This window comes from Eublepharis macularius, chromosome 7 (genome assembly GCF_028583425.1).
Source record: "Eublepharis macularius isolate TG4126 chromosome 7, MPM_Emac_v1.0, whole genome shotgun sequence".
Taxonomy (NCBI): Eukaryota; Metazoa; Chordata; class Lepidosauria; order Squamata; family Eublepharidae; genus Eublepharis; species Eublepharis macularius.
Genome location: NC_072796.1, coordinates 81,862,827 through 81,877,899, shown reverse-complemented (window position 1 = coordinate 81,877,899; position 15,073 = coordinate 81,862,827). Strand labels below are relative to the sequence as shown.

At 40.7% G+C, this 15,073-nt stretch overlaps 1 protein-coding gene across 1 annotated transcript in view; it reads right to left on the bottom strand.

The window, feature by feature from the left end:
* The window catches only part of ASXL3 (ASXL transcriptional regulator 3), a 113,432-nt gene that overhangs the window by 42,395 nt on the left and 55,964 nt on the right, over positions 1 to 15,073 (bottom strand). Inside the window, exons 6-7 of the mRNA XM_054985878.1 lie at positions 2,729 to 2,846; positions 1,703 to 1,822 (exon numbers count right to left, since the gene is read on the bottom strand). Coding sequence (XP_054841853.1) covers positions 1,703 to 1,822; positions 2,729 to 2,846 — 238 coding nt within the window. The remainder of the gene's footprint in view (positions 1 to 1,702; positions 1,823 to 2,728; positions 2,847 to 15,073) is intronic.

The window sequence follows — 15,073 nt, the reverse complement described above, 5'->3', positions numbered from 1 at the left end:
TGCATCTAAATGTTTCTAAAAATTAGCTACACAATAAAATTACAGTTTTTCCAGTTAATTGTACCAAGCTCCTAGAAAGTACATTTGTTGAATTTGTTAAAAAAAATACCAACTACAACCTTTCAATATGAAAACCAATAAAGATTCTGATAAAAGAAAAAATAGTATTTTCTAGATAGGGAAACTAAAGAATTAATGCAAGAACACATAAATGACACTTAAAGAGGATATAAAGAATATCTAGCCCATAAAATCTTATTTTGCCTATTTCCCATTTTTAATAAGGAAGAACCTCACATCTTCTCAAATATAATTCCTTGTTACTTTTTCAAACATCAGTTATTTTGAGAATAAATTTAACTATATCTTCTGCAAAATTTTCATTATGACCTCTTGCAAGATGAAGGTTTTTACATAATAGATACAGGTTGTGATGCAGATTAAATTCATGTTAAAATAGGACAGCATACAACTATCCAATCCAGAAGGGGAAAATGGAAAGATGTGATCTTTTTATCTTAAAAGGTTATTTTTTAGAGACCTTCTGAGATTTCCAGTTAAAAACAATGTTACTTCAGCTAAACAGTAAATCAGCTATTTCCCAAATATTGATTACAGGTTATAAAGACCTTTGTTGCAGAAGATAATGATCCAATATTATCAGGATGAACATTTGGTACTTTAATGAATGATAGTTTAAGAATATATGACACCAGGTTTAATTACCAAGGAAAACATCTGTTTCTTACGGAAAAGGATAATGTCTTTAGTGTATAATTAAGAACTAACTTGCAAATAAGAAGGTATTAGTGCCAGAATTTGAGGGTTTTTTACAAGATACATCTCTTATGAAGAGCTCATCGTTAACTTTCTGTGAGATGGGGCACTCCATTAACAGATCACTACTGAAGGAAAAACGATCCAGTGGACTGTTGAATATAATCATTTACCCTGAGAAGATTAAGAAGCTGTTATGTGGTTATCATATTTCAAAAGAGTGCAAACTGAACTGCTCTTTGTAAACAAATTAAAATAAATGAATGAGTCCAGAATGTGGACAGAAACACATTACTTCTTAAGAGAGCAGAGAATTATTTCCCACTACAGAGCAGAAAATCTTGCCTTTCCAATGGTTTATTGAGACATGCTGTCATCTAGGATAAGTATCTGCATATAAATGAGCAACTAGAAGAGGGAAAAAATCCAACATGGTATTTGGAAGCCTAACAATAGGCACAGAATAATGTATTGCTTTAGAAACCAGTGTTAAAAGTGAAGTCTCATGTCTTGGGATGGCATAAAAAGAAAAGTCAATATAAGAAAGATGAAGTTCACCAAAAGATATATGTAATAGTGTTATTTCATTTAGGAATAACGTATCAAGTGGTAAGAATATCTCCCTGTTAAAGAAGATGAAGCAAGAAACAGCTGGCTGCAAAATGGCCAATTTAGGACAGCTTGAGTCTATCAGACTGAAAAGGTCAATTGCAGAAAAGCATGCTGGGGGAAAGGTCCCAATAAGAGGGCACTCCTGCAGAGTTCAGAGGAATGAGGAAACTGCCAAGAAAGGCACGCTTGCACTGAAAATATCTAAACATCAGAGAGACAACATTACACTTTCTACAGTGAAAATACAGTATATATATTTTCTATAACCTAAAGTAATGAAGTGACAAATAAGACATTTTAGAGACCTACTCACCTAAACCAGATTTTTTTAATCTCTTTAAGTGCTGGCTCATTTGTTTTCCAGTTGGAGATTTTTGCCCATGTTTCATTTCTTTATCAGAACTCTCTGCTTCACCATTTTTAGATTCAGACCCTTTAAAAAACAAATATTATACTGAAGTGCTTCCCCACTTGGGAAAAATAAAAACAAAGCTAGTATTTTTGGGGGGGTGGGGGGAACCTGAGAATGACATCTTCATCTGCTACTCTATTTAAAGGTAATGTTTTCTGTTTGACAATTTGATTCCCTGTCACTAGAAGCGATGAAGCAAAAGCTCATAAATCCATTAAGTGGTGAAAACAAGTTTCTTGAATGTAGCAGTCAATAAAGATGTTTGCTAATCCAATATAAATAATCTTCTTCTCTGATAGCCGAGGGACATCTTTAAAAATAATAATGCTGCTATTACAGGGGGACAAAGAAATAAATGGGAAGTGGGGAAAATCCACCCTTTGTAAAGTTAATTTTCTCCCATATTGGAGGGGAAAAAATCTACAATAAAAACTGACACTTCTCAGTACAATCCATTCACAATGCAGCATGTAGCAGCCACAACTAAAGGTCAGGGTTCCACTGAGGAGATTAGAAGGGTGCTAGAACACACATTCTTACAAAAAGAAAACTAGTATTGCAAGATAGAAGTGAAAGAGAGCAACTCATTCTCTCAGAGGAGCTGTAATGATCATTTATTTTTCCTCTTGATGGCACCGCATGCCAGTATGGAGTTCTTCCATTAGGAATTAGCATCAAATATATTTTATATTATTTTAACACAGCAATTTTTTGTTTTATTACATTGTTCCCTTCCTTCAAATATAAGAAGAGGTAAATTCCTCTTCCTTTGAATTAATAAAATTTGTAAAGAAATATAACAAAAATCTACCATATGGGAATACAATCATTATCTTACCCATCCTACAATTTGTCTTATAGCTCTTGCCCAGAGGGAGGGCTCTGTGACTAGAAATTGATGTCACAGACAGACTTTTAGCTATTTACCTGAAGGTGAATCCGACTGCTCATCAGACACCTTTAATGGTGTCAAAACAACACGAGGAACAGACTTGTTTACCATCATTGAGACTCCATTTCTTCTTTTCTGCTGCTGTCTCAAAGCCTACAAAGAACAACAACAAAACAGAAAAAATGTAACATAAAATGCTGCTTACAAGCGAATTACATGAAGCATTCCCCTATCATTCAATCGAACCTCTTAAGATAATACTTTATCTAGCTGCAAGTTTGCTAGGCTTCATACTTCCTCTATTTTATGCTATTTTCTTAAACATTATATTTATATTATATGGAAAATAGGCTTTTGGCTTTAAAGATAAGGAAAATGCACCTTTAAATCATTTTCCAGAACAATTTTAACAAAGAAGCATATACAACTGTTTTCTGTACCTTAGCAGCAGAAACATGAGAACCCATAGAATATGAGACTAAGACTTCCAAGTAAATAAAATAAATGTTTCAAACCCAGACTAAAAATGTGTGTCTGTACATCTCTTGCAGGTGTATCTTCTCCCGTATACTGCTCAGTCAATCAAGTTAACACAGTGTCATCAGTATGTACAGCATGTAAGGGCTACAGTATTGATGCACTCACTCAGCCGTGAGTAGTGCTGCACAAAATCACTGCACATGGCAGGAATCATTTATTTCTGTGAAGGGAATCGGTCCTAATCTTGGGAAACCTTGCAGCACTTGGCTTCTGTCTGCTTGACTTTGGGCATTAACCTTCAGAACACGAACATGATGGTGTTCTAGCAAATCTAGGGGAAAATGATACAAGAATATATAACTGGGAGGGGTATGTGTGTGTTTTATAACCAGATCGGCTATGAGAATGATAACGCAATACAAAACACAAACTGAAACTGTGAATAGTTGCCAGGATATTTTATACAGTAAACAAGCCCAGAATGGAAGGTCAGGGAACATATTAATGAGAAAATATGCCTGTTACAGAATTTACAAGCATAGATATTCAAGCTGAACAAGTCACAAATCAGATTGCTGCTGATCATCTGGTAACTGCTTGTAATCTTCATTTTACACTCTCATCATCTTTGATTTGGGTTTGTTTTTTTTTAAATTACATTTCACCAATGAAGATCATGCCTGGTACAAATTAGTATCCTTTGTCTGCTTAAAAGCACTAATAACTAATGACTTGTGAGGTTCATTTTGTAATTGTGATACAGTTGTAGCCTATTTAGTTGACAATGCTTTGCACACAACACTTCAAAAGCCAAAAGAATTAGGAACAATTACTTCTTATTCCTTTGAATAATATTTTACAACACAAATTCAGCCACGGTAAAACACAGTTGGATATTTTAACGCATTCTTATCAGCTGTAGAATATATGAGAAAGACTGTCCTGTCCCTCTAAGTAATTTTCTGATAGCTTTAAACAACAATTTACATATATTTGAATTTTGCCAGTATTTCAATATATAGAGAGGTTTTTGAGTATACTGAAATAAAGGAATGGTTTCTCTTAAATACTAAGCAACTTTGTAATTCAATAAATAAATCTACCACTTAAGGCTAGGCGACTTTTATTTGTCTTTTTTCTTTATCCATTGGGGAGCCTAAAATGTATTACATTTCCTTTACAATGACATACCAGATTTAAAGTGGCTTCAGATAGGAATGTTCAAATCCCTCAGTATTCTGGCAGATCCCGATTTAAAAGACATACTGACATTGACGTCTGCTGCGCCCTGCCACTTTCAGTAGCCCATGGTTGCTGCTATTACTAGGAGAAGAACCATAGTGGTTTCACCCTGAAATGCAAAATATCTACTAGCTTGAGATACGAACTGGGGAACAAATGTTTAAGTTTCTTTTTCATCAAGTCTAGCAGAGGGAAAGGGAGAAGACACATTTACTTTGTCCCCCATCAGTTTCAGCTTCATGATTAATCAGGGAACCAACTTTGTCTCCAACTGAAACTTTGCTGGATTCATTGAGTTAAACCTTATGTTAAAGCCTTAATAAACACAAATGCAGATTATTTGGAACTCAAACATAAGAGACCGTTCACATTTGCCCCTTAGAGGGAAACAGAAATATAGCATTTAATTAAAAGAAAACAAAACCAGACAAAACTATCACTGGTGATGATGACAGACTTTACAACTGTGTTTCAGGTTCCAAATGTGATATTCCTCACATTATTTATTTTAACGCATAAACATGTACCATAAAGTGATAATTCATCTCACATGTTGGCATGGAGCAAAAAGAGAAGTTTGCTATGCTGCCCCTGGGCTGCTATACATGGTTGACACTCGGCTGAGAGGGTCAAGGTCTGACTAGACAGCTTGCTAAAGAAAACAAGGTAAGGTCCTATTATGGAAACCTAACTGGTTAAGCCCCCAGAAACAGATGGTAGGACTCAACAGATATTTCATACAGTGAAGTCCCTTGAGAATGTGTACTAGCTCCTTATATACTAGCTCCTTATGCTATTGGAGGCAGAGAGTGCCCTCAAGTCATAGCTGACGTATGGCAATCCCTGGTGGGGTTTTCATGGCAAGAAACAAACAGGGGTGGTTTGCCATTGCCTGCCTCTACAATCCTGGTCTTTGCTGGAGATCTCCCATCCAATTACTAACCAAGGCTGACCCTGCTTAGCTTCTGAGATCAGGTTCACCTGGCCTATCCAGGTCAGGGCCCTTATGCTATTGTCAGTAACCAATTATATATAAAACCAAAACCAGTCTGAAGATAGTTTCCTTCCTACCTATCACAGGTCTTTGTATTACCAACTCAAATAATAAAATAAACTACACCAACTCAGACACAAAGGTGGTGATTGATTACTGGGTGACAAAGAGCACTTTCCAACTGAATTTCAACAATGCAAAGTATTATCCCATCATCTGTATTTGAGAAATAGGGCAATACTTCAGCTTAATGTAATATTTACTGGTATATGACTTACATAACATACAGATTAAATAGATCTTTATGTATACTTTTATTTGACACATAAATGATGTAAGAACGTTTGAATTTCTATCCATGTATCATTTAGTTATAGGGCTGGATCCAGTCAGCTTCTTCATTCAGTCCCATCCTTAATGCCCCATCACGCAAGCCTTTTGTCCATGCAGGTCCCAAGATCCCCAGCATAGTCTTTTTGGTTATCAAAGGAGAGCCACTCTTCCTTTATAACCAGTGGAAAAGGCTGGTTGAATCCAACCCATTAGTATGCAGCAACTGCCTGCATTTGCACATATCCACTACAATGATGAGGTCTATATCAAGTCCACATCTTGAAAGTCCAGTCATGAAGATTACATATGGTATAGATTAGAACATCTACACATTTTCCATTAAAAAGTCTGCTACACAAAAGGATGATACATTATCCTCATATAATCAAGTTTAAACAAATAACTATTTCATCATTATCATCACCGACTCGTTTCATATTCAGGGACTCAGCCAACAGCATTCATTCAAGTCTGAAAATCATTAATTCCCATTTCTCCCTTAAAATTGGATGATGGCTCACACCCGGGGCAGCGGGTGTCTCGCCCAGACAGGTCAGGGCGGGGTACGGAGTGACCCCAGGGCCTGACCTGTACTGCTAGTTAGGCCCTTGCCGTAGTTGATGTTTGCTTGTTGTTTATTTAAAATAAAGCGGCCCATTTTAGAACCCAAAATACTGTGTCTGTCTCTTATTCCTAATAGTGGGGCAAATAACTATTTCATCATTATCATCACCAACTCATTTCATATTCAGGGACTCAGCCAACAGCATTCATTCAAGTCTGAAAATCATTAATTCCCATTTCTCCCTTAAAATTTTGTACAACATGTTTCATACAGCAAAGTATTCAGCACGAAGCATTAAAGCTAAATATGTCTGCAAGGCTACAATCATTTTATTTAACACAGAGTAATAAACCATGCTGACCTACAAAACTACTAAATCTTTATCCTTAAATTCATCCCATAAGGTCCTTTCCCATATAAAAAGCTCATACACCAGGTATACAAGATGATGTTGATTCACCTAATTAGACTCAAGGGCCATGTTAGTATTTTAGATCCAAAACAAAAGAAAATTTGGAAAATATAATACATTCCAAGTAGGGCAACATCGGATAACAACCCAAGGAGACTGGGTTCCTTCCAATTGCTATTTCATTCATAAATCTGCTAGCCTGACAATCACATTACCACTACTAATTACATCCTCTTCTCTCTAGCTTGCCTTAGTTGACACAAAAGGTCTCAATCTGCTCGGAAGTCAGAAAAATGTTTATTGCATGTGGCCAAAGACCATCACAATTGAGCAGATAAAACACAAAAGTAAAACATGAACAAAGAACAACGAATGACAAGCTGTAATGGTAAAAGCACATAAAAGTACATTAAAACACATTAGCACTTTGGTTAAGCACAGGTGAAGGAATCTCAACCATTAAGCACAGCTCGAGCCCAAACGTTCTTAGCCGCCAGGGCAAACTGTGCTACTCTATAAGAGATGTGTAGATCCAAATTGGAAAGGAGGGGAGTTCGTTTTTCCACCACAGGAGAAGAATCAATGCCTTTTAAGATTTCTCCAAGAAATTTATTTCTGGGCTCTGCGTACAAAGGGCAGAATAAAATAGTATGGAAGGTCTGAAGGGGACTGAAGCTCCACAAATACAAAAACGGACAGTATTTGTGTATAATGACTATCTAGTAAGGCTAAGGGCATGGGTTGAAACCTCAGAGAAATTAAAGCCATTCTAAGACTAGGAAAATGGATTTTAGTCAAATAAGAGGCTCTGCTACAGTCCCTCCTGAACAACTTGAATGAAGGAAAAATTTTGAAACAGAGATCTGTACTTATGTCCAGTGCAGCATTGATCTTAAAGATCCAGTCTCATATACTGAGATCAGGCAAGGGGACACCTTGAACATCGTCCACCAGTCTACTAATATTACCTTGTGGTAAAGAAGCCCCTCAAAGCACTGCACTCTTCTGCACCAAATCAGAAGCCTGAACCAAATGGGAGAAGGATCCACTGCAGTTCCTTCCAACACAAGCCTCATCCATCCTGGAGGCTGAGACAACACTGGAGCGGGAAGGAGCTACATGATGGCCTGATCTATGGGTTGCTTTGGAATATTTCAATACTTCTTCTAAGAAAGGGTCCTAGAGTTTACTGCCACTATTGACTTCACCCTTCATTGCAATACAATTTTTTGCTGTTATTATCTACACTGAACACAACTATGGTGGAATGTACAGAAATCCAAAGCTTAAGCTGCACTTTTGCCCAACCGAAAAGCATGATCATATGTTCATAACTACAAATGCCTCTTACCTTTATAAAAATCACTTGTTATCTGCTTTCCAAAGCCAAAAGCAAAACACATGCATAAAGTCAAGATAGGTGGCTTCAAAAGCTGTGCTTGCTTTTATGTCACTGAAACCAAAAAGGCAAAGTGTATCTACTAGTTCATATTTTCACTTTTCTTTCAAAAGATAGATGTTATCTCTCAAAAAATGAATTTAGCATTAAGCTGCTAATATGGTCAATTGTAAAGTGTCCTGCAGGGAAATATTATCTCCCTTCTACCACAGCACAAAAGCAAACAAGCTAACTAAGAAACAGATTATATCCTGCTGCTTTTAATGGCACAACTGTTTGTTATTTCACCAGTAAAACAAGTTTAGAATAAAAGCAGATTTTTTTTTAAACCAATGTTGACAATAAGTCGTGCAAAGCACCATGGAACTAAAATCTAGTTTCTCTCCAGGCAATGTACATCTTAAATCAACATTCAGTAAACTGGTCAGATAGCACATTTTTTGGTAAAGAGGAAAGAGTGAGCAGCATTTGCTCTAGGCATCTTGCTAAAATAGTAATTTTTTTACCAGTCTACATAAAATGAAATCATCTGCCTTTTGAGAGCATACAGAGTTTTGCAGATATCACATCAAACAATGTCTTCCATTGGCCAACCAAAACCATGTCTCGAACTTCCAACTACACAGAGAAACAGTGTCTTAGAGCAGCTTATCTGTTCTCATTTTCCCTATGCACAGCAACATCTGGCGGTGGAGCAACTGATATAACAATGGTATATTCATTCATATATAACTCCAAACTATGTTCAACACAACCATGTGGTTTAAATCCACTTTACGTATACCTCAGTTTCTGATTCTCATTTGCTGGTTGATAGCAAATTGTCAATTCAAATGTTACACCAATGTCTGAACTGAGTCAGTCAATAATGCCTAACCTGTTTCACTTAACCAGTACACATTCTCCTTCCCTCCATCCTGAGTTTCATTAAATATTAGGTCCAGTTTTTGAAGCCTTCTGATATCGCAATGATAACCATAAGAACACAAGAAGAGCCCTGCTAGATCCGACCATTGATTTGCCTAGTCTTTTGCCCTCCCTGCTGCAGTCTTCTATGAATCCTGGAATTGTAGCCCACATAGGTTACTAGAATTCCAGAAGCACCCTAAGTGGCAAAATGAGGAGCTGCAGTGAGAGGCAAGAACTGACAAAAATAATTGCCCCTCCCCTCTACCAGAAACAGAAGTACCTAGCACCAGCAAAAAGGGTTGTTAGAATCCAAATTGTCAAGGAAATAATTCCAACTATGAGCCTGCATGAAAAACAATAGGGCTGTGAATGCCAGCAGCACACGGAATGGTAATATCAAATTACTTCTTTTAGTAAAAAATAAATTTTGTTTTCGGTGCACATATAAGAAGCATTGTAACACCATCAATAATAAATAAGATATTTACAAAAAGCAAATGTGCATTACAGAGCAACTGTGAAATAATAATAATTAGGGAATTTGGTCTCTTTGAATCTGTAAAGCTTCCAGAGAAGGGAGTCAGTTGCTGATCCTGAGAAGGTCAATCTTATATCATTACAACTACTCTAAAACTTAATTTTGTTCCCTTGATTAAATGATGGACAGAGAGGTTCGTTGTATCAAGGGAATGAATGTGTGGGTTCCCCAGTTTTTAAAAAATTCTATTCATTTTCCTCAAAGAACTACTACCAGCAGTGAATCATTATTGTTTACTGTGGGGGCCCATTCCATTCCCCTCCTGGCTCTGCTGTTTGGCCTGGAAGGACACAGTTCTGATCTGGTTCTTATCCTCAGATGCCAAACACTCACCTAGCTGAAGAACATTTCTCTCTTCAGAGGCCATATCAAACGGAATGAAATCCAGTTCTCACCACTGCAAACTTTTCTGTTTCCCCTATAGCTGTGCCTTCAGGAAAAGGAGGTGACAGAAGAGAGTCTCTCTTGAGTTGCTTTCTGAGCCCTGAGTAAGGTTACTGGGCCTTTGCCTAGAAGAACTCTACAGAATCTGGGACCATAATGACTTGAAGACCAGAGGTGCTACCACCTTCTCTGAAGCTGGCCATTTAAACTTTTCCTGCCCCTTGCAAGCGGCAGGACCCATTAAACTATCAGCTGGCAGGCAGCTAGCTGATAGTTTAAAGGGACATGCTGCTTGCAAGCAGCAGGGCCCTTTAAATGGCCCAAACTCCAGCCCCAGCCCCCCACCCCACCCCACATACCCCCAGCCCACATACCCCCAGCCCCACACTTACCTTGCTGCTGGGGTGGTGGAGCCACCCTGAGGGCCCACGGCCTCCTCCTGCGAGGGGTGGGAAGGCCATTTTTGGCCTCTTCCGCTGCTGTCCGGGCCCGGAGAGCGGCAGAGGAGGCCGAAAACGGTCTCCTGCCCCACAAATGGCCGCTGCGGGTTCGCAGGGCAGCAAAGGAGGCCAAAAACGACCTTCTCCTCTCTCAAATGGCCACCTGCGGGCCCACGGCCTCCTCCTGCAAGGGGCGGGAAGGCTGTTTTCGGCCTCCTCCACTGCCACGGAGGCCCACAGGGCAGCAGAGGAGGCCAAAAAAGGCCTTCCTACCCCTTACAGGAGGAGGCTGTGGGCCCACATGGCGGCTGGGCTGTGTCCTCCACCACCCCAGCAGCAAGGTAAGTGTGGGGCTGGGCCGTTTAAAGGGCCCTGCTGCTTGCAAGCAGCAGGTCCCTTTAAACTATAAGCTGGCAGGAGGCAGGGGGGAATCCCCCTCTGCCAGCTGATAGTTTAAAGGGACCTGCCCTTGCAAACGGCAGGAAAGGGCCCTTTAAACGATTAAATGCTCCTTTCCAAGCTGCTAAGCAGCTGGAAATGGGCATTTAAATCCCTCGAACCATGAACTGGTTTGTGAACTTGCATCAGTTTGTGGGAGTTCGTGTTTCATGAAAACCCATGAACCCCATGGTTCATTGGGGGGCAGGGTTCATGCCCATATCTACTCAGCGCACCACATTTTTGATGTATCTGTACTCCACTCTCCTTACATAGTGCTGTGGGTGATTGTGTTGGAGGCTATCCCATGTAATCCTCATAGCAACATTGTGAATTAGGCCCCTCCGAGGAAGAATAACTATTCCCAAATCAATCAGTGACCTTCAGGGATAAGCAGGGAATTAAACCTAGCACTGTGCAAAGGAAAGTGGTCCTTTGAAAATACAGCTATTGCAAAGAAGCTGTTTGTAAAGGAAGCTACAGTTAGAGAGGTCCATCCAGTCCCAATCACCTTTCTCCCATTACCAATGTTCCTCCCTGACAATATGTGTAAAAGGTAAGCTGAATAAGAGTAGCACAAATAATTGACACTATGTTTTTTAACAGATGGAATGGAAAAGGCTTTTGAATTATTTTTTAAAATCCTACATAGCAAGAAATTGGTATTTTAAAGCTAAAATAAAAATACAGCTGAGTTCATATTGCTTTAGGCAGTCTACAGTGTACACAGTTTATTCCCAAAACATGTTCAAGGGTCAGCTTTGGTTATTGCAGAACAGATCCAGTAAGGTAATAACAGGTGGTGTGTCACATGTGATTGCTTAACATCTCTGTGTATTCAGAGGCACTGTAGGCTATTTGTAGTGGAATGGAAGCACATTATATGTCCATAAAAGCAATAGAAAGTCTGAAGAGTGGATATACAGTAGGAGAACTAACTCCCAACAGCAATTTTCTGAACAAAAATTGCTGCTTAAAGTTCATTCACCTATCAGATAGGATTTACAGTTTTGTATTAAATCAAATCCAGCTGCCTACATCTGCTAGTAATGAATACCTGGAGCAAAAGAGGAAAAGAGTGGGGGAAGGGGGAACATCCTTAGACCAAAACACATCGACTTAAATGTTCAATATTGTGTGCACAGAAAAAAATACCTCTTCGCTAAGATTAGCAATACTAATCTTTTCAGACAATTGTAATCATTTTAGAATGAAACAACTTTCCATTGATTTCCTTGCCATATGTGCAAATCCTAATGCAAGTATTTGAAGTTCCTTCCTGAATTTGTATGTTAACAAGGTATCCATAATTGCATTTATGGATTTCTCCCTCGGATGATTTTGTTCATTTTACCTTGCTGTTATCAAGCCTAATGCATCCTACCAAACTCTTATGCTGTGCCACTTTATCTCTAAGATCCCACTATAATATGTTTCAACCATTTGCTCTCCGACCATGATGATTCTTAAAATGAGATGCTAGATCAGGTTATTCAAAGGTTTGATTATCATCAGAGGAGGCACAAAAATGTTCCTGAACCCTATTCAATGAATCACCTGAGCAAACAAGGATACTAACAGTATAAGCTTAAGCAGAACTGAGTCTCAGTGAGCCAGGCATGCTATAAATGAAGTTAATAAACTGAAAATTAAGAATTGTACCCTTCTAAATCAGTGGATTCCGAAAGGTGTAACTTTGCTTTGTACTGCATTGTTATTGAACAACAACTTTTTCCCTTATGCTGAATTAAGGAATATCTCTATACTACAGTATGAGACACAGCACCATAAAACCAAAAGTGAATCTTCTGGTACATCACTGCTGAGTACACACACGATTAAACTAAAAGATGTTTCTACTGCGCTAAGTCCAACTGAGACAGTGACATCAGGGGGTGAATTTGGGGGTGACAGTAACATTTCACCCACTCATCTTCTGTGCAACCATCCTTCCTGGAGTTAGAGTACTAATTCTCTTTGCTTTTGCACTCCCTACCTCAGGCCAGGCCACCAAGAAATGGTATCCAAACTTTTATGATTGAAAGAGCTCTTTCAAGAGTTTGGGAATCCTTACAGAACATGTGTGGCTTGCCAAGATATTTTTTAAAGAAGGGGGACTTGCGGGAGGAAGGAGGCAAGGAAAATTAGCTGCTCTGGTTCCCAGGCAGAGGCAAGACAGTTTGGTGATGGTAGCTGGCTGGTCTCAAGATTGCAGACTGTGAGATGCTCTGCTCCAAACTCTGGAGAATCAGGGTGTCCGGAGCAGACTGGGCTTGCCCTGCGGGGCCTCCACCACCCCCGGAGCTCCCCCCCCTGCCGCCGCGCACCCCCAGCACCCCCCCGAGCCCTCACACTCATGGGGGAGGCTAGACACGTGCGGGCGTGGGGGAAGCGGGTGGGTGGGCAGCGCGACGGGCCAGGCTGGAGCCGTGACGCTTCCAGGTGCGCCGCCTCCGCCGTGGAGCAGTTCGCCGCCGCCTCTGCCGTTTCCAGAGCTGCAGGAGGCGGCCTGGATGCTCGGCGTGCCGGCGGCAGTCCTGCTGGGGAGGGAGGACGCCGAGGCCCGGAGAACGCCAGCCTCGCCGCCATGGCCGCCCAGGGCGGCGGCGCGGGGGCGGGCTCAACTGGGAGCAAGGCGAGGGGGCAGGGCAGGGAGCCAGCTGCTCTGTCTCCTGACTGGCTGGACGGCTCTTGGGAAGGCTCACCTGTGTGAGCCACGGGTGGACGCCAACCAACGCCTCCCTGGGATTGGCCCACTGCGGGGGAGGGGAGGACTGGAGTGAAAGGGAGTGGAAGAGGGGGAAGGGAAGAAGGATGGGCACGGTGACCAATGGGGACGGGGAAAAGCAGGGGCTAGAGCAGAGGATGAAGGTGGCACGCACGGGGATTGGTGACGGGTCCAGGGGCGGGGAGGAGAGTCGCTATAAAGGGGGAGGAGAAGCTGGCTGAGAGAGAGTAGCCCAGAGAGAGAGAGAGAGAGGGACTCCCAGAACAGCTGGTCGGAGGCCGACCCAGGTGTTGCAACCTCGGCCCCAACCTAGTCTGAGGCGGAGGGAACTCCCCACCTCCCCCTGGAGGCGGCTGAAGGTACGGCAGAGCGCGGGGAAGGCGCGGCCAGCGGGGCGGGGCCTCACACAGGGTTTACACAGAAATCACACCACATCAGAGGCCTGCACACTTGTGAGATGACATCCTAGCATGCCATGGGACTCTCCCTAAGCCATTGTAAGATAGTCTGCCCTAGCTGAAAATCAGAGTCAGGAAAGAAAAATAAGCCATGATTTATTTCTTCATGTTTATATATTGCCACTGCCCCCGCTCTGGATTGATGCTATTAACAATTCAGTTGAACGTGTTCAATCTAACTTTCTGCATAAGATCATGGGGGTTCCCATGTGTGTTCCATATGCTGCCTTATGTTTAGAGTGCGGTCAAAATTTGTTGGCCACCAAGGCATGGCTTCACACTATTAAATATTGGTTGAAACTCCATTTTAATTCTGATCTCCCCAGTTATACGTACCATTTATTATCTGAATTTGCCAACTCTAGTTGGTCAGCCTGTATTGAAGCTAAAATAAGCTCCTTGAACTTATCTATAGAATCTTTATCCCTGCTATCTGAGTCTGAGGCCTTCTCAAAAATAAAATCCAGTCTTTTGGGATTAGAGTTACAAACTCTCTATAGTTCTGCTAATAGAACTTGCTCTCCCATAAACTTGGGGATTTTCCCTAATGTAAGTTTCCCAGCAGTATACCTTTACTAACTCCTGGCTCCCAATTTACGTAGAGCCTTTTCTCTGGCCACATTTAATGTTCTTCCTTCAGCCATTTTATCTTTCAGATTTCATGGGATTTCTTATTATAGCAGGTGTTGTCCTTGTTTGATGGACTGTGTTGAAAATGTTTCCCATGTTCTTCTCCAGTGCCCTTTATATCTGGCGCCACACCGGGAACTTCTACATCCTATATTAGCCCAACTTTCAGAGTTTTCTGATAATTTTAAGGTTCAGTTCCTGCTCGACAACCCAGATGGGGAAATAACTGAAATAGTAGCTAAATTTCTCTACAGTGCCATGGCTATACGCCCTGACAAGTAATATTCTATACTGTTACCCTGCTCCTATCTGTATTTTAATCTCATTTTGTATGGAGTCTCTGTATTTAAAATTTTATATTTTATATATGCCAATAAAGGCTTGCTTGACTGATATTGCCACTGCAAACTTTTCAGTCTGCCTTTTTTCA